Source organism: Crassostrea angulata, chromosome 4 (assembly GCF_025612915.1).
Source record: "Crassostrea angulata isolate pt1a10 chromosome 4, ASM2561291v2, whole genome shotgun sequence".
Lineage (NCBI taxonomy): Eukaryota > Metazoa > Mollusca > Bivalvia > Ostreida > Ostreidae > Magallana > Magallana angulata.
In genome coordinates, this window is record NC_069114.1 from 36,371,066 (window position 1) to 36,392,791 (window position 21,726).

General features: G+C 33.6%; 1 protein-coding gene and 3 pseudogenes across 1 annotated transcript; 3 read left to right on the forward strand and 1 right to left on the reverse strand.

Moving 5' to 3' along the window:
• Positions 1 to 3,897: 3,897 nt before the first annotated feature.
• LOC128181164 (uncharacterized) lies at positions 3,898 to 14,975 on the reverse strand (annotated as a pseudogene).
• On the forward strand, positions 8,011 to 10,692 carry LOC128181163 (uncharacterized; annotated as a pseudogene).
• LOC128181165 (uncharacterized) lies at positions 11,460 to 11,993 on the forward strand. The gene has a single exon (XM_052849459.1). It carries the CDS (start codon positions 11,460 to 11,462, stop codon positions 11,991 to 11,993), a length of 534 nt encoding a protein of 177 aa, XP_052705419.1.
• Positions 14,976 to 18,259: 3,284 nt separating the features above from the next.
• Positions 18,260 to 21,684, forward strand: LOC128180139 (uncharacterized; annotated as a pseudogene).
• Positions 21,685 to 21,726: the final 42 nt, after the last annotated feature.

The following is a 21,726-nucleotide window of genomic DNA, read 5'->3' on the forward strand; positions in this document are numbered from 1 at the left end:
ATGAACATAGTGTTAAAGAAGAGATCTATATATATTGGGTGTGCTCATACTCAGAATGAATTAAGGTAGTCCTATACTCGGCATTAAATGGGCTCAATCATTAAAAGCTTAGCTTTAAATGATAAATATACATTCTAGCAATACATATACAAAAGAAAATATATATGTTTACATGCTAGTTTGTTTGTTATCACCTCTCAGACGGGTGTACCCCCTTGCAAAAATTATTTACAATTATGACATTTGCCAGACGTCTGTTTTTCCTATAAATAATTACCAATTTTGGGAAAATTAGAACTGAACATACAAAATAGAGTATAAATATTTATCTAAGCCATATCTCATCAATAATTTTGCGCAAATTTTTGTAAGTAAGTACGCTTTATGGACCTGATGTATCAAAATAGAATACAAAAAATGCAATGCTAGTATCGCGTTTGGTAATTTTTTTTACTATTTATGGACTCAAACTTAAATTCATGGTGTTTATTCTATAGATTGACAGCTTAGAAAAAAGATTTGGTAAAATAAATTAAATGTTGACGGATTACTTTTCACGCTATAAGCTCTAAACCAAGTAGACCCTGACGAAAACATCCGTAAAAATCACATTTTGCTACAGTTTTCTGCCTAGATCTGTCAACAATGGTAGATATCATTTAAACATTAATTAATTGACAATTCATTAAATTCGAAATAGCTTCTGTCTCTAAATTTAAACCGGTTTTAGTAAAAGAAAAAGAAAAATTCCGGGGGGGGGGGGGGTCAAAACAAAGAAGATATAAGCATACCTGAGATCCTGGTTAATCAGACTTCGTTTTTCATTTTACTTTAACAGAATCGAGTTTCTCAACATTAATCATTTCTATCTCTCATAGAATACATATATTACCGTTCTAATTGCTTATTATTGCCATTGTTTACAACAGCGATGTAGAGCAAAATCAATACCGGGTATAAAAAACGCTTTGTAAAAGTCGAACCAATATTGTAAAATCCGTATTATGACGTAGTGCGATACTCGGACTACTTTAAACAAGATATTTTTTTTTAAACCAGAAGAATAGATACATGTAACTTAACCTCTCTATTCTGTTCATGTTTTAATTTAAGTGAAAAAAATTACTACTTAGTGGATTCGATCCAGCGGCCACAAAATCATAAACACCTACGCGTTACCACTAGGCCACGCATATTACATTTTCGTCAGATGCATTTTCAATATATATTGCTTTATACATGATTGTATTAAAAAAGACACTAACTGAAATATTTGTCTTATTTTCAGTACGAAGACCACGTTAAACCAAAGCTAATTCAATGTAAACGTGTACTACAATACCTGTAGAACATAATTCATATCGGATGTTTTTGGTTTATAGTGGTTCAAATAGTCAAATATCCAATTCTTTATCGTATACAAACTACTTTCCTATATATCCCTAACAAAACCTGAATATTTTAATGATGTCGTGTAAGATAATTAAGACTCTTAGAGCATGGTGATTGTGTAAATTGCGTTTCTTTGAATATATTTAAACTAAATATTGTTTAATATGGAAAATGTCTGATGTTTGCAAAAGGCTATATTTGAGGCCAAATGGTATATTAAGTGCGCTATACCTCTTTGTCTGGTTTATAAAAACATTGAATAAACATTTGTTACATATTATGTTTATTCTATGCGCCTACTCCGGAGCCCTAGTGACCAGAATATCTGATACACTCGGTAAAATTTTTAGGTAAAAGCAACTGTAAGATGAACGCAGTTGTAGAACGCAGGCGCTTGTCAATTTCTCTTTATAAAAAATCAGTAACCTCCGATGCTAAAGAGTATCAAAACAGTCCACAGTTTCTTACATATTCATGGTATTTTTAGTACTTTACTTTACTGATAAAGTATCAGTAAAGTAAACCATAAATCTCATTAGATAAAATTTAACAAATTTTCACTAAGTAAAAAAAACAGTAAAACATTTCAATGCACAAGTATTCAACTAAACTGGAACCCCTAGCATCGGAGGTTAAAATGGCGACAATAAATCATTGAAAAATCAAAAAGTTCATACAATGTATATTGTTGGATTAACCAATAAAAAGAACAAATCAAGTTTGTGCTAGGATGTTAGAAGGATGTCTAATGTGAAAGGGTAGAGCGGGTAAAAAATTTTTTTTTTATCAAAATCGCTGGGCGAAGTTTGGGATTATTTTTCCGGATCATTGTGTGACACTCGTCGGAGATTCGGAGAGACGTCAGATTTGAATTTTCAGTCTTGACGAATCTCGCTGAGTTTAGCTGCGTGCTACCTGCTTGCTACCCGCCAAAATATGTTTACAGAAAGGAACTTTCCTTTAAAAATTAAGAAATGAAAATACATAAAATACATAATATTCATGAAAGCACTCAGACACATTATGCATGCAGCATTGTGCACTATTAAATGCATACATTGACAATGTTAGCACGATAGGCCATAGTTTTTAATGCGCCCATGATTGACATCATTGATAAAAGTAATATATTTTTAATAATTCAAATCTTCTTAACCAATCTGAGGTTATTTTTCGACAATGTTTGAATTTCTGTTAAATTACATTACTGCTTTTGACCTCAGCTAACGTGATCTGAACTAATCTCTTCTAATCTTCAAAAGAATCGTCTAGTTCGTCTAGCATGGAATAAGAAGGATAAGTGTCAGAGTAACGCCCATCTACTAGAGTGATATCATCTCGCCGATCGTCCATTTCAATAGCCAAATCTTTGGACATGGGTTTAACATTTGATCTCAAATGAAAATAATAATCATCACTTAACCTGCTGACTGCGATAGAAGGGACATAGGGCTTTCCAAAAAATTTGCTAATTGTTGTGAATTTTGTTTTACTATCAACAAACTTTAGAGAGCTGTGTGATGAACTCTGCAAAAGAATTAGCGCCTGTGCAGGTTGGCATTTAGCGGCTTCATTAAGATTTTTCTCTAAAGGAGAGACATGTTGCTCTGCATCATGAAGTTTTTGATCAATCACATTAATGTGTGATTCGTGATGTTTCTTAAGTATTTTTACATTCTCCTTTAAAACGTCATCAAGCTTATCTTTTAGAGATTGGTGTTTTACTCTCATTCTTATCTTATATTAATTTGCATTACGTTTGAAAATCATTCTGTTTTGTGAATTTATTTGTTTGTAAAATCTATCTTTTATTGCATACCTTTGTTATCCTCTGTAAGTTCTTGGTCATTCAAACATACAATCAAATCTTCGGCTGTGAAATCAAAACTGGCTAGATAAGGCGGATATAGAATGATCTGCAGAATTTCTTCTCCAATGATTCCTCTATCAAGGTCTTTTTTGTAGTGGCTATAAAATTCCTTTGAGGAAAATGTTACTGAAAGGATGATGCTCCCATACTGGCACCGTATTTTTTCTTCATTTTTAGGTTAAAGTTTAAAAATTTGTTTAAAAATATTTATTCTGTTCTTCTCAACCAGGTTTGCATAAGCCTTAATTTTTTCTTCCAGTCTTTTTAACAAAACTTGTAGTTGATCATCTTCAATGTCTTTTTTGTGTTCCTTTAGGAATTTTTTTGTTGCTTTATATATTTTATTTAATTCTGATTTTGATGTCAATCTGTAAGTCGGATCCACCATTTTATTAAAAATACGAATATATACATCAGTAAATGATTTCACAATATATTTCTTATGGTCTTTCCTAGCTTGAATTGTGATCTCCTCTTTAGATGTAAGGTATATTTAAAGAAAAATATATTTATGCCCATGCATTGATCTTTACAGTTACCAATAAAGCTTATTCCATTAATATACTTAAATCTTTTGTTCCATCTATGAACTGCAGCTTGTTAATTTTTTACCTTAAAAAACAACAAAATGGTCATTGACGAAATAATGTCATTTATTAATGACGAATCAAAAACTTGTACAAATAAACCACATCACAAACAGGGAGATCCCTGACAAAGTCAATACTTAAACTTATTAAAATGACTTATGTAACAGGTACTGTGGGATCTCCCTTATTAGTTAAAAAACACCTGAACAAATATTGAGATCACCCGGTAAAATATAACCAAAAATAGTAAACAACAATGGCAGGGTGATCTCCCTTAATATAAACATGTAAAAAATTAAGGTGGCATATACAAAGTTCTGCCATAAATCTAATAAAACCATGATGCACACAATGTAAACATTAGAATGGATTTCTGATATTGGCACAAGCTATTATGACTGTTTTAAATTATAAAATTATTTGGACGGTTAGATGGGGATGGTGGTGGGTTAAACTTTACAAATCGATCAATATCTTAGGTTACGAAAACACGTCCTTCTCACACTTGAGTTTAAAACAAAAGTTATATACACGTGATCGAAATACTCTCATTTCATTGGCTAATGACACGGTACAAGCACAGGCATTTATAAATAGGTACATGATGGACAAATTAGCTAAAAATAACCATTAAAAACCGGAACTTAAATTAGAATTTCTAAAAATAGAATTAGCGATACAATGATGACATAAAACATATTATTTGGCAATAATATTTCATTATGCCAATGCATTGATCTTAACAGTTACCAATAAAGCTTATTCCATTGATATACTTAAATCTTTCGTTCCATCTATGAACTGCAGCTTGTTAATTTTTTACCTTAAAAAACAACAAAATGGTCATTGACGAAATAATGTCATTTATTAATGACGAATCAAAAACTTGTACAAATAAACCACATCACAAACAGGGAGATCCCTGACAAAGTCAATACTTAAACTTATTAAAATGACTTATGTAACAGGTACTGTGGGATCTCCCTTATTAGTTAAAAAACACCTGAACAAATATTGAGATCACCCGGTAAAATATAACCAAAAATAGTAAACAACAATGACAGGGTGATCTCCCTTAATATAAACATGTAAAAAAATTAAGGTGGCATATACAAAGTTCTGCCATAAATCCAATACCCATTGGATTCCCGCCGGTATTGGATTCCCGCCACCCAAAGGAAATATATGGAACTGGAGACTTTAATAACTGTATTATGCATTGTTTTAGTAAAACTTAGAACAATGTGTAATAGTATGGCCTACTGAGATGTAATTATAATAATTGACGTTTTTGATATGACAGAATATATATGAAATATGATTAACTGATTTTGACGGATGGCCAGCAACATACCCTATTAATACAAACACTAAAATACAATACTAAAAAACAAAACTATGTTTTCTAAGGACAGAGTGGTAGCAGACATTTATCTGAACTACATGCAAAAAAAGGGGGGGGGGGTACACTAACATATCTAATCTAGAACAATGAAAGCAGTGGGGAAAAGTAAATGCCATGATCTAATTCCAAGATGACAGACATAGTAGCAGACCTGATCTGAACTACTATCAATGTAAGTTGTATATATCATAATTATGGTAGCAGACTTGATCTGAACTCTAGACAATCCTACCACTTTGAAGAGGTAGTAATAAAAATCACTCACAGGCAAACAACAGAGCAGATCTATAGCAGACATCATCTGAACTAGTTATATAACGTTATCTTGCTGATAACAACTTATACCCAGGAATGATATAGATTAATTTTAAGTCAAGTGCAACATTAAATGAACCCAATCGAATGTATCATTTAACAGCATCAGACTTCCATCTACCCATATTCTGAATCGCATTTTCAGAGAAACCAACCTTAGATGCATGAGTTGCAGCACCAATTCTGAAGCTGTGACCCTTATATTGTTTTGGATCCAAACCAATATTTTTGATCACTTCATTTAACTTTTTTGCCACAAAGGAATAAGGCACCGGACAACCATCTAAAAACTGGAAAAGGGGGCCACCAGAATGGCGATAATGTTTTAAATAGTAAAACAATGCATGTACTGGACATGACTTAGTGTTTTTTGATGCTTCTAATGTAATAATCTTTGGCTGTCCATAACTGACTGTTTTGAAATGTTTCAACACCACTTGCACCTGCTTTAGCTTTCCATGAGCTGTATCAAAATGGACATCCGATCTCTGAATGACCTTATCTGACTGAGTCTTTGATTTTATAACCAATTCCCCTAACCTAAAAAACCCATGAAATGCCATCAAAAACAATGCCTTAAGTAACAATGAATGTGCCCTAGTTGAAACAGATTGATCTAGTGAATTCACAAGTTTTTTCAAAATTTCACCTTTAATTGGAAGACGGGTATCTACCGATGGACCTAATTTGTAACAAACTCTTAGCAGCTTTTGTACTAGGAAACACTGAGCAGGATCTGGAAATTTTAACATCTTATGAATATATGTTTAAGCCGAAATGTGGGATGCTATTGAGCTTGGTGAATAACCAATTTCGAATAAATGACCTATAAAATTACATATTGTAATGTAATGTACAGGTAAGGATATGGAGCCTACCAATTCAAGGAAAATATGCCATGAATGTAGATATGCTTTCCTTGTTGCAGGGGCTAAGGAAGCCTGTAGAAGTCTTTTTGCAGAGTTTTTCAAATGTAAAGAAGATCCACTGGGATGTTTGTTTGTTGTCTGTGTAAATGAGGTGTTTCTTGAAAAGCTTCCTTGACCGTCTTGTTGTAATAACGCACTAAGTCTGCAATATTTTGCTGAGGCTGGTTGTCACTAACTGTTGATGTTGTTGTTTGCTGACTTGTCATTGGATGAGCGTGGGCGTCGATATCACCCTGGTTTTGAACACATGGCTGCAGGATTCCATGGTGGTATCACTCGAATTTGTCTGGTTTTGAGACAAAGATTGGGATTGTCTTAAGATTGCTGCAGCTAATAAGTCATAATTAATAGCATCACTCGACACTGGTTCTGCATGAGTAACTGGTTCATCAGACACTGGTTCTGCTTGAAGACTTAAGTCATCATTTCGTGGTACTTTTGCCGGTCTCCTCCTTTTTGTTGACCGCCCCTCTAAAGCCCGCTTAGGCATGGTTTTCTGAAGTGAAATTTTTATACTTATTAACAGACATGCTTACTACCAGAGTATTAGCCCTTGAGGGCTAATTGACAATTTGTTTCTTTTCATGGATGGTTGTAACTTATATTTACAAAACATGTAACCATCTTTAAAGACTTGCATGACTTGACTTCTGTGATACACCTTTGTATCCAATTAGTAACTTAGAAATCTTAGACTTTGTGTATGTTTTCTTATTTCTTTTGATATAAACACATACATAAAACAGATGATGGCTTACTTAGATATAGCCAATCTGCTCATGCTTCAACTTAGAAAGGGCTTTAATCAGAATATAACTTAGAATTCTGACAACTTTCCCATAAGCAGAAATCATGTATTTTAAATTCTTATTTCTTCAAATACATATATATCCATTAAAACAGATGATGACATACTTAGATATAGCCCATCCAATCATGTCTCAGCTTTGATAAAGGTGTGTATCATAGACATGAACTTAAATTTTTTGGTCACTCTCGCAATTATTGCTGTATCAATCTAAAAATTCTTTCTATTCCTGCATTACATTGAAACAGGATTACAGTACTGTACTTAAACTGTACAGATTGAATTGAATATTCTTTAAATATCTTTATAGAATATTTCCAAAATGTTATTCCATATGCTTATGTAAACAAAAAGAACTTGAGTCAGCAAAGTGCTATATATGGCCTATTAAATTCATGAAAATACAGTGTACAATATATAAAAGTTTTATTGTGTTTATTCCATCTACTCCACGTGGCCTGTTTACCTGTGTGTCATTTTTGTCACACCGGATGTTGATATGGTTTTAACAACTGTTGAAACCTATCTTGGTTGTGAGCTTTCCGGAATTTTCTTCATATTTACGAACAATTTTCTTATTTTAACATGGGGCGCATTCCTCGCGGAAAAAAATAAAAATACAATAAAAAACACCAATATAAAATAAACAATTCTGTACCAATTTTTTTTTCCGCGAGGAATGCGCCCCATGTGAAAAAAAATAAAACGTAATTATCGTCTGATCAGCTGGCGTTTGCAACTTTCCAAGATGACAGTGTTGACATCCGCTTGTGTCATAGTTATCGATTTGACAGTTGTGCTATAAGAATTTCTCATTATTCAAGGTAAGAAAATTATTTTCTATCTATCTGAACTGATATGATAAAAAATTTCACGTTAGACTAAACTTTTATACATGAAGAACAAAATTCTTTCTGCAACATATTCTGACACGATGTATTTCATTGATAACTGCAGATAAAGACAGATCTGGAAATCCCCATTTTTGAAATTATGTTTGCATTTGTAATACATTTGCCTTATAAACATACCAAATTAAAAAAAAATCATTTAATAATTAATTGACAGGTTAAAGGTCACAACAGTATCACTAAGCAGAGAAATCGTATCGGTGCTCGCACATCGAACTGATCAAGTAGCACCGTTACAATCGTGTCAATCGAGAAAAACAAAAACAAATTGGAGACATTTACTATTTTCTTCTTTTACTTATATAAACACAGACACACATTAAATTTTCACGCATTGTTTCCTTCCATGGCGGTTTTGTGGAGTTTTTATTGCAGAAATCAACATTCATGTCTGCGATGCCCATTTTGTCGTCTGAATGCATTTCACATATAACGTTATGCGTTGTTTTTTCTCTAAATTTTTTTTACAAAAGACGTTTTTTAGATCAACAAAAAATGTGTTTCAATACGCATGAAACAGTAATCGTAAACATTCCCGATTTATAAATTAAACAGTAAATATAAAGTAGGTTAACCCTTACCAGTGCTTTCCGAAATTCCTCAACTTGTAACTCCATCTCGAGTCGTTATCCAAAACTTTACAGCCACACACAATAATTATCCGTACAGTTAGTATAAAATGGTTTTGTCGAAATAAATCTCCTTCATTTTACATTTAAGCCTTGGTTTAAAGTATTTCGTCCATGTTTCACACATACGCTATGTTCCAGATAAACTAGATCTACACATGTGAGGCGAAGGTCGTATTGAACCGCGTCACAACTTCTAAAGATTTACTACACTTACTCATGCAGTGTATATACAAAGAAATAATGTCTTGTCTAAAAAAAAAAAACCCACAACAATATTCAATATTTTATGATTTTAAGAGAAATAATATTACAAAAAAAAAATATAATCCAACAAGGGAAACAACTCAAATACAAAACATGTAACTCTAGACAAGCAAACATTTTAAAATCAGATTTAGAAAACAAAAAGTTAACACACTGGAAAAAAATGGAAAATGAAAACCATGAAAATTAACATGTTTAAGAAATTATATATATACATCTGTATTGACATAGATGCTTCACTGGTAATAGAATAATTTCTTTCAATGAAAAATAATTAATGAAATTTCAAATAAAACATAGCATTAAAAGTAAGGCCTAATTTTGTGTTTTACTTAAAATTTTAGATGCCTCGTTCAAAAAGCTGTGGACCTAAATCATACAGTTGTTTTAACTGCCAAAGGAGAACTCGCCAGAAAGACAGATACCCTATCCACAAGAAATACAAGTCTCTTCTGTACAAACCTACTGGTAGGACACCATGTGAAACAGACTCTTTATGCAACAGATGTCGCCACATGTTTGACTCTATTCTGCGAAGGAAGGATGACAAGAAAAAGAGCAGCACATCACTGCAGCAACCTGAGGAAAAGGTCCTTCACCCCTCACAACAGGCTCCATTCAGTCCGCCTTCGGTTACCCTTCCATTTCCCTGTACCACCAGAGGTCATTCTTCATGTTGCCTATGCAAGAGACCTGGTCCAAAGCTAGTAGTGGTGCCCGTTGACGTTCGACACAGAATTTTCATTTCCCATGAAATTGTCATACCAGCTGGAGCCCGTTGTTGTCCCAATCATCTACAGAGAAACATAGAGAAAATCAGCCCTTCAGCAGAAACCACTACAGTGAACAGATCCTATATATCTCAGCTCATAAGATTTCTAAGAACAGAAGTACTGAAAACTGAGAAGACCAGGCTGAGCTTCGACAATTCAAGTCACCTCATTGACAGCGACTATGTTGATCTTCTAGGAATTCCGAAAGCTGCTAAATGATGATCTCCTGAAATATGTGGACGGCAGAGTGAAAAGTACACCATCAAGAACTGTCAGGACAAGTCTGGCCATTTTTCTCATGAAGCTGAGAGGAGGAGATTCCAACAAGGTTCTTTCTACTCTATTCAACATTTCAAAGTCTGGGATAAAAAGAAGCATTAAGGTCATTCGCTCTGCTCTCATTGATGGAAACTTTGTTAAAGAAAACCTTGGGTTCCAGCACATCACCAGAGAAGAGATCATACATCAACACACTCGTCCACTTGCACAGACCCTCTTCGGAGACAACACACAGCCACAAGTTATACTCGTCTTGGATGACACATATATCTATATCAACAAAAGCAGCAATTTTAAATTTCAAAGACAATCCTTCAGCTTTCATAAAGGGCGACAACTTGTCAAACCCATGGTCATTGTTTCCACTTCAGGGTACTTTCTTTCAGTTTTGGGGCCCTATTTTGCCAAAGACAATGATGCAAGCATCTTGACCCACATAATGAGAAGCAACCTTGAAGATATCCGCAATTGGGTTGAAGAGGATGACGTCTTCATTGTGGATAGAGGGTTCAGAGACTCTCTGACGTACTTGGAGGAACTTGGAATTCAAGTCAAAATGCCCTCATTTATGGAAAAAGGGGATAAACAGTTGTCTACAGATGCAGCCAATACAAGTCGTTTAGTAACAAAGGTAAAAAAAAACAATTGTAAAATATATAATAATGTAATTAAAAAGTTATTTATCTGCAAAATAGATATTTTAAATACCAGTATTATCAAAATTCCAAACTAAAATACATGTATAAATTTTAAAAAGATCATAGAAATTGGCTAAAACAACTTGAAACACTTTACAGTGTATTCACACTCAAAAAGTCAGTAAAATATCAATTCCAAACAAAAAACATCAATTAAAAATAAATTTAAAAATTGATAAATAGATGTTTAAAGGTATTAATATGTGTGCCATTACATGGATCATGTAAATGTTAATTACATTTTTATTTTATCTCTGCATACCTCAATTTACTTTACAGATAAGATGGGTTGTTGAGAGCGCAAATGCAAGAATAAAACAATGGAAATACCTCAGTTACATTTTGCCATCCAGCCAGATCCCCTTTATAGGGGATTACGTCAGAATTGTATGCAGCATTTGCAACAGGTAATTAAAAATTTACTTTTAACCTATTTTTTTTTCGTTGAAGACTTGAAACAGTTCTAATACATTTATAATATTTTAATTATACTTTTATTATGGGTAAATGTTTAAAAAAAATTCAATTTTTGCAGGTATTTGAAACCCCTTGCCAGTGGGAGTGTTGAAGAGGACCAGGCTCTTGGAGCTAAGATGCTGTTCCTGTCCAAACAGGTCAACCAGCTGAAGGAGCAAGTGGAGGAACAGCATCTAGACCGCCGGACTGTATGTTGGAGAGAAGTGAGCGAGATGGTTGACTTCCCACAGTTGGATGAGGAGAGGCTGCGTGAACTGACGTGTGGAAGTTACCAGCTCCGTCTATCCCCCAGCTATGCTCAAGAGCACATAGAAGGGGGCTGTACCATCCACATGCACAAGGAGGAGGAGGGACTATTGAGGATACGTATTCAGAGCAGGCATATTTCTTCAAAGACCTACCAACTCTGGATTAGGTACAAGGATGGTGACATTGTTGCATGGTATTGCAAGTGTAGAGCTGGTGCGCGGGTTGTTGGCATGTGCGCTCACACAGCATCCATTGTATGGTACCTTGGGTATGCGCGGCACAGATGTAACCCAGGCAGAATTGGAGTGCGTGACTGGGGAGAGTTCTTGGAGGATGCCACAGCCGTGGACGAGTCTGAAGAAAGCGACAGTTCAGGTGATGAAAGTCCTGTAGAGGAATAATTTCATTTTCTTATGCAGTCTTAGTTTTAGGTACGGTATTTAAAAATTCTAGTTCAGTTTTCTACAAAAATGATTAATTAATATGTATGGAAAACATTCATAACATTAATATATTGGTATTTTGTATTCTGTAGAGACAAAGTATGATTTTATCACAAGAATTTTCTTCTATTTACATGACCATTGACCAAGCATTTAATCATATTAACAATTACATGTACTTTTTTATGTCAGCATTCATATGTCCTTGTGTTCCAATGTTATTCCCAATGACCTAAACTAGACTGTTAGTGTTAGATGTTTCATTATTGATGAATATATTGTATATTTTGATTTTTTTTGCAATAATTTTTTTATGATGATGTGATTAGATAAAAAATTTTATGTTGCTCTCTCATTTTTATTTCTAACAAGAATTTTATATTTTAATTTGCTACTTTGTAGAGTGAATTTCATAGCATTGGAATTTTTTTTTACAATAAGAATATTAATGTCTGGTTTAAAGGAGCTTAAACACTGAACTGTTTTAACGGTGTTCAGAAAAATAATAATTTTAATTGTTGTAAATGTTAATGAATTACATTTTAATTAAGATAAACTTGATTGCAGTTTAAAAGTTTAAATGCTTTACTAATTTTAGCAATATGCTATTACTGAGTGAGTGAGTGAGTGATATCACTGAACTATGGACTGAATTATAAGGAAAATGCAGAGAGAGAGAGAGAGAGAGAGAGAGAGAGAGAGAGAGAGAGAGAGAGAGAGAGATATGAAGAAATCTTATCATTTTGGGAAAAAATCTGATATACACATATATACAGTCTGTATACACACTGCATTTTGCTGACGGGCATAATTTAAGTACAGATGTATAATTCATAATAAGATAAATTTCAGTTTTTGTTAAGAGAGTTCATATCTTAGATTTGTTGTTGTTGATGGTTGTTTTGTTTGTTTGATTTCATGGACTGAATGTGAAGATTACATGTATAAGGAAAATGCAGAGAGAGAGAGAGAGAGAGAGAGAGAGAGAGAGAGAGAGAGAGAGAGAGAGAGGGGTGGTGAATGTGTGTGTGTCTGTTTACAACTTTACAACAATCCTAGATTATAAATATTCTTCAAATAATTTGATTAGTTATTATATAAATGACAATTGATTGATTTGAGTTGTTTGTTTTTATTGCGTAATGTTGACAGAAGACAAAAGTGAAAGTAGGTTACGAGTGGTGCATCAGATCTTTAATTTCTATGGCTATATTAATAACTAAAATACATGAATTAGCTAACATAAATGCTAAAACATGTATTAAATAATTTGAATGAATTTTAAACACTTACCTTTTAGTCTTTTCACGACTTCTGTCATCCACATAATCCGTGGTCACCACGGTGGTGACACCATTTAATTGAACGGTGCCCAAATAGCATCGCACCATGGGTAACTCGAACCCGGATGTTTTATCAAAATATTTTTTTAACATTGTTCATTATAAACAAAACTCCCAAAACAAAACTCTATGAACAAAAAAAATCCTATGTTTATTGATCAAGTTTATATCTTTATTTTGGAGGAAAACTTTCAAGACATTGCGTTTTTCCTAGAAATGACGTAACTTTCAGGTGACAATAAGAAATGGATATGTGTAGTTCAAACTCATGTAACACGCTCATTTTTGAGGTTATTTAAAAAAGAAAGGTATTTCTAGAAAATACAAAGTCTCAAGATATTAATAAGATACACATTTAAAAGTTTTTAAACTGGGCCATTTTTAGTACTTTTTGACTCAAGTTCTTTACCATGTTAAGTATGCATACTCAATTTCTAAGAAAATAACTCAAGTTATACTCATTAAAAACTTTCTTGAAATATCTTCTTTAAATTTTCTTTGACAAAGTAATGTTAATTTACTGGCCTTGAGTTTTTGAACTCTATTATGCACTGCATATTTTATGCTCCTCAAGTATTTGACCATGGGTGCTGGATAACATCCATCCGAATCTACCCCAAGGTGAACTCCATCGCGCCCAAGGTATGCCAAATTAGTCCAAAATCCTCTATGTTTCCAGAAATGGACATGCTCCTCACTACTTGTCAAATGTTCCAAGTGTTTGTTTATACTGATGACCTCCTCGTTATATCCAATCGGTGATTTTCGAGGGTCGCGGCGCAACAGTTGACCAATGATCACGGATTTTACACCATATCACTGTATCAAATAGTTCGCAAATGAAAATATGTCTTGTGCAATGACATGTGCTGGTCAGGTCGTCGCATCGTTACCCCCTATCTCAAGAACACATAAAGTAGGAACTGCCGAAAACGCGCACAATCTTGACGAGTTAGCAAGTCCGTAAATAGACAAACCCCCTTGGCTCCGAAAATACACATTAATTTGTTCTTCATCGAGACCCAAGTTTTCATACACAGGGTTTTGTAAAATAAATCGTTCCAATCGTTTTACATACGAATGCCCAATAATGCACACTGATGTTCGATCCGCCATTTTGACTGTTTAAATACCCCGGGCGCCGATGGTAAAAACTTACACAGTACACCAATTTTTACACTTACTTTAACTAAATAATAAAGTTCCAAAGCAAATCCTCCCGCGTCCAATACTTCTCAAACTATCGGAAAGTACATGGCCGTAAATTTAAACTTAACAAAGCGATCAATATCTTAGGTTACGAAAACACGTCCTTCTCACACTTGAGTTTAAAACAAAAGTTATATACACGTGATCGAAATACTCTCATGTCATTGGCTAATGACAAGGTACAAGCACAGGCATTTATAAATAGGTACATGATGGACAAATTAGCTAAAAATAACCATTAAAAACCGGAACTTAAATTAGAATTTCTAAAAATAGAATTAGCGATACAATGATGACATAAAACATATTATTTGGCAATAATATTTCAGCTGTAAACTTATTCGGCATACATAACTTTTTAATAGGTCGAACTTTTTTATAAACAAGGCGTCTGCTCTTTCTAATATCAATTATTCCAAATGTTAACAATAATTTCAATAAGAATACATTCTTGTATTTTCAAAGTTAAGGTAATTATTTGGTTTGTATATTCATTTCTAATGAGCAAATGTGAATCCATCAATGATTCATATATAAATGACATAAATATTGTTTTTTGTGGGGGGGGGGGGGGTAATAATTAATAATAGTTGGATGTTCACAATATATGAGAATAAGTACTACCTTTTTTTTGGACAATTTCCAGTAGTAATGTTTTGACAGACATTTCTTCTTTAGCAAGTTCTTTAATCTTGTCAATATATGTTTTTTCCATGTCTGAATCTATTGTTCTTATTTTGGACTCTTCCAGCATTTGGACATAATTGTGCTGAATATTTGGTAACCTAGTCTGCATTCGTGCACAAACAGCGTGAATTATTCCCCATTTTTCATTAAATTCGGTTTCGGATATTGCAGGAATAGAGACCATCACACTGTGGTTATGTTTGTTTCTAATAAGACGAATGCGATCTATGTCATCACCTTCTGTTTCCTGTCCCTTTTCTGGCATTTCTTGTTTTCCCCAACCCTTGGTGGGAGGTTGAATACTTTTTTTTTAAAGTAGTTGCGTAAAAGGGTATACAGCAGCGTGATATCAAACTCACTGTAACCACTGGCCTTTGCATTGTTCACTTGAATTATCTGATGTGGTACTAAATGTTCAAGACCTTTTTAATGTTTAATAACCTTTTGAAGTAACATATTTGGAGATACTTCTCTATACAGTACATCTTGTAATAACAGTGGTAATTCTTCAACAATAACTAAACTTAATATGCAAAATCTTGTCCTGTCCTCATCAGGTACTGCTTTACTCATGGCCATTCTGATAATATTAAAAAGAGCTAATAAAATGGTACAATAAAATTTAGGGTTTTTTGTTTTTTGGGTTTTTTTTGTCATTTTGTCCCGAAAAGACGGGAACAAACGACAAAATGAAGGCGAAAAGATGAGAAACACAAGCCGCAAAACTGCGACCTAAAATCTCGTCTTTTCGTCTTTCACCTCGCAGTTTTGCATTTTTTCGTCTTTTTTGGCTCGCAGCAAATTTGCGACCTACGTTTTCGTTTTTTCGTCTTTTTGCACCGCAGCAAATTTGCGTCTTTTCGTCTTTTCGTTTTTTCGGGGCGAAAAGACGAAATTGCAGAAACAAGCCACCATATAATGCTGATTGGGGTTTCATAATAATGCTCGAAAACTTGGTTATTTTACAATACTTTGAAAACAAGTATTTTAATAATGAATAAATTATGGCATGTCAAATGTTGCAATATTCAATCATTCTATTTGTATTGTATAGTAATCCATTTGTATTGTATATTTGTCCACTTGTATTCTATATATTCCATTTGTATTATATGCTCTTTATTTGGATTGTAAAATTTTCCATTTGTATTGTAAACGTTTTTATTTTTCCATTTGTATTGTATAATTTAGGCTTTCTGTTTCCAACGGAAGACCTTATTCTTATTGCTTTCTTTCTTTTTCCCTATTATTATAATTAATTTTTTTCTACTGATTTTTGTGCACGCGATTTCTCAGAAATGGCTCGGCCGATCTCCACTATATTTTTAGATGTGATCGATATTGGTCTGAACATGATAGCAAGTTTTTTGTATTGATGACGTCACATCCATTTTTGAGATATTGAGATTTTTCTTATTTTTATATGGGTATTTTGTCTTCTGTCATTCTTCTAATATATTAGGAAATTGACAAGGCCGGGTCTTATTTTTTCTGCCCTAGATTTTTGAATGAAATTTTTTACATGAATTTCTATTGATACAATTATTATCTTTAGATAAAAAAAGACATTTACCACACCGTTTGTTTAGGGGATCATCTCAAAGTTTGTTAATTTTTAACATAGGAGCCTATGGGATTTTGCTTGAAATGAATCAATTTTGCACATTTTTTTTTTTTTACAGTTTTCTTAAACTTATGCCCTAGGGATTTCTTTTTCTGTTCAACATATTAAAGTTTTTGCTAAAATGCATCAAATAGTCAAATAAAAATAAACCTTTTACCTCCTGGTTTGTTCCAGGGATCTTATCAAAGTTGTTTTTTGTATGCCCAGTTTCCCAGTTTGTCAGATGATGGCTGTTTTTTATTTGACAAAGACAAAAATGGTGACCTTTATAGTATTAATAAAACATTTAGACATATTTTAGTAATAAATTAATATATAACATCACATATTTAAGGTCATTAATATAAAATACATGGTTACTGTTTTGAAATACATGAATTAAGCTATATTTAGGCTTGTAAAGAAAACGTGACAGAGGGCTAGGCTTGCTGAACCCTCTTCACGTTTTCAACCCGAGCCCAAATATAGCTTATACTTCGAGACATTTTATGTTTATTCTACAATATAATATCAATTTTACGCATCAAACGAGCTATTTTCAACAAATTACGCTGAATATCTGCAGTTGAAACTCTCACGCCATGGCATCAACAAAGCGAAAAGATGACGTCACAATACAAATGAAACGCTGCGCAAAAGCGTGCGTACTCGTTCTTAACTCGGCCTCGTTAAGCTAAAATATCTACGGTTGCTAAAGGAAAGATTGAAGTTTTGCATGATTATGGTCTTATATGTCTAGCACTACTGGCGCCAAAGCTCGCTAGGACTCGAAAATTGAGATTAAAAAAGCGTCGTGAATTTTTGTGCTTTTCTTTCTTTACTTTTTTCTGGAAAATATTGTGTTACAACATGTAAAGTAAAAAAAGTTTAAATTTACAAGACCTTTCAGCGTATATCAAGAAAAAGGGGCTCGTCCCTCAATTTAGGGACCTAGAGGGCTCTGAAGTCTTTTACCCATAGCTCTTCATCGAGGGATATTTTGTTATAGATTATATAAGCGAATATGTTTACCTTACAGTTATGAAGCCCAACAGTATAACGATTTTCTTATGTGTTACATAATTAGGGTTTTTAGGGGTCAAAAGTCCAAAACTTTGATCACCTATATCTCAAAAATGAAAATATTTTGAAATGCAGTATAAAAGAAAAGATGCTCAAAATGATGTACTTAACAACATGCAACCTTCAAAATTTGGTTCAGCGACTCCAATTAAGAGATAAGGGACTGGCCCCTAAATCATTCTTTCTCAGATATCACAAGAATGGTAACGGGTTTTTAAACAATTGTTGAACAAAATGGTTTTAAAATCAAATGCCCTTCCATTTGATACCAAGAAAAAGATTTTAGTCACTGTAAGTGATTGAGACACGAACTTTTATAAATGATAGACAATCAATTGAAGATACGTTTGACGGGTTTTCTTTTGTCAACCGTCTCTTCCGGTACTCACCAGAAGAGTTCAAACAATTCATTTTTTCACAAGTTTAACTGATTATCTTTGGTGTTTCATCTTCCATGATTAACAGTGGTGTACACTAAACAAATGTATAAAAAAAAACCAGCTTTTATTTTCATACACCTCTTTTGTTCGTCCGTTTCCGGTCTCGAGACAAAAAACGTAGATTCACCAAGATCGCAGATTTGGCAGACAATAGGGTCTGTAAGTCTCGTTACGTGACTGCCGAGATATTGCGTGAAAATCGACTTCCGGGTACATCGCTTCACAATGGCGTTATCGATTGTATACTGGGCGAAGTTTGTGGAGGGACACACGAAGTTAACTAGAAAAAGCGAGGCAGCGGTAGAAAGCGGACGAGTGCTTCGGTTTGTTATGACGAATTACGTGTCATAACAGCGTGTGTACAGGCATCAATGAAAGATACATCGTACAAAGTACAGGTACATATTGTTGCATACACATGCCTTTCGGATGTGATGTGAAGATTGTTCATATGAATTTTGTTTATTTCCCTTGGAGGTAAGATTGTGGAATAAATTTTTATCAAGTGCTTGTATCATTGTTTGATGTAACTATTGTAGATATTTTTGGACGCTGAAGACAACGGCATTGTGAAAGATTTCACATGTCAGTGCCCTATGGGACAGTTTAGATGCCACCATATGGCTGCAGCATTTATTGTTTGGGTAAAGAAAAAAAACTTGTCGTTTGAGAAATTATAATACTTATTGTCTATATTAATCAACAAACATGAACTCGAACATGTATATTGTTTTATTCTAGGTACAAACGTGCAAGTAAAACGGATGTCAAATGCTCTTGGCTGAAACACCCCAAGTCAGCACCCCCCAAATCAACTGTAACAATGTCTGATCTTTATCCTCCTAAACAGCAGGAGTACAGTTATGTCTCTCAAAGTGACACCCCATCATTATATTTCGATGAAAATTTCTTTACCGTGGACAGTAGGTTTTTTTTTAATAATATAAAGTGAATAAACATGTTTAGAGCACTCACGAGGAAAGTAACAGATGATGACAGAGCATTTTTATATAACCAGCTGGGACAATTAGGACGCTTCACAGGTTGCTCTTCTGTGGAGTTTATTTTTAACAGTTCTGCGTTGTTTGCAATATGCATTGTATTGTTGGAGATTGAACTCTGATTCTTTGTTGATGTTCTAGATTTCAAAATTCAAGATGTTGATCTTGTTGTCATGCAAGGATCCAGAAATATTTTCAGGGGGTTGGTGTCTGACGCATAATTTTGTCTTCTGTGGGAGGATGGGGGTTGGGTGGTTCAAGGCCTATTTCATGAATTTAACTAATGCTTTAATTTTCAGGGGTGATCCAGACCCCCCCCCCCTTTAGATCCGAGCATTATTGTTGTTGTTTATATTTGAACATTTCTTGTTACATGTTCAAGAGTATTTACTTAAGAAATTTTATAATTAATATTAGTGTTGTTAACAAACATTCTTGTTATTGATCACATGTTAATTCAATATGCGGTGGATGTCATTATCACTCATGTAATCGAATTTTGATATTACACTGTGTATTGTTATTCAACATTACAACATAATTAAACATTACCTAGTTTTAGGCTGTTGATGGATGTAGAATGAAAAAGTACAAATATAATTAAGTTAAAAAGTGTGATGTTGTAATTGTAATGCATTTTGTGCTGTTTTATTATTTTTCATGATTTGATAAAAATATGTTTGAAAATGAATTGGTTAGTTGTTATCTTCAATATATGATTTTTATCCAACTCGTGTGTTTTCTATCCCCACACCAAGGCTCGGGGATAGAGAACACACAACTTTTTAGATGAAAATCATATACCATTGCAAATCATGAGAGACCCTATATATTATGTATTTATTATTGATTACAGCTTTACATTGGATTCTCTCTGAAGAACCGAAAGCACAGACTAGTCCAGTGCCTCTGATTGAGGACTTGCTCATGAGTACAGAGTACATCTCAAGTGAAGACCCAAACACATGGCTGCGGAAGAACCTCATTCTTTCTCCAGAAATGATACTGGAAGCTGCGTTTATCTCTTCTGGACAGAGGGAAAATGCTTTGTGGGCTGCCATTAGAAAACTTAGGTTTACAGCATCCAACTTTGGGCAGATTATTGGAGCTGCAAAACGCAATAGGTATTTCCATATCCAAATATTGAATAAATTATTTCAAGTGTTAACTAAGATATAAAATTTCATCTTTCTTGTTAAAAAAAACCTGAAAAAATTCAAAGACTTTTTACCTGGCTAAAAAGTAATTTTCTGTAATTTTTAATGACATTTACTTAATTTTTCAGGAAATTTTAATATGCAGTGCTATTAAAGTATTACATCCAATCTTTACATATAAAACTATATAAATTTAATATTTCTGTAGATTGACAGAGTCTTTGAAGAAGAGAATTTTGAGTACCTACAATTTAGAGAGAAGAACGCTGATACAATGGGGCATTACACATGAGAGAGTTGGTGTGAGTGAATACTGTAAAGCAGGTGGAGTAACAGTGTTGCCAACAGGCAAGTGGTGCTATTTTTGGCAGTATCATTTGCATTTTTTGTACTTCATTCAAATACATGTAGGTTCATGTATATTAAATTTACATTGATGTGTTAACTTTTTTATTTTAAACACTTAAAGACACTGGAAAATAACTTTTGGGATATAGAAATAGATCTTTCTTTTGGTTATTTATATACTTATTACTTTTTATAGTTCGATATGAAAGTGTAGAAAAATCATTGCTATTATATCAAGTTTTCTGTATATCTATAAACATATCATTACTATAATTAGGTATATGGCTCCATGAATCTGGTGTCTTAGGAGCATCTCCTGATGGTTTTGTGCAGGGAGATTTTTTAAAATCTCCCATTGTTCATCATCAGCAGAAGAATCAACCCCCGACACTTCCAGCCATCATTGAGGTGAAATGTTCTTTCACAGCAAAAGACTTGACAATTGCCGAGGCTTGTTCATCTATCAAGGACTTTTACTTAGGTATGGTAAATTCAGAGAGATATGACAAACAAATTTATATTTTTGTATTAACTTGTAAAAGCCATTATTTGCATGTGAAATAAAATTAATAACTTTTTAATATTAAGAAATATATCATGTGGAAACTCCGATGTGTAACCCTTAGGTATTATTTTTCAGTAAAAGATGTCGGAGGATTGTCCTTAAAGATGACACATGACTACTGGCACTAAATACAGGGTCAACTTTTCCTCACCGGAACTGAGTGCTGTGATCTTGTGGTATGGACCACCAAGGACCTTCAGATCATAAGAATACTGAAGGACAAGACTTGGATCAGCAACATTGCAACCATTCTGG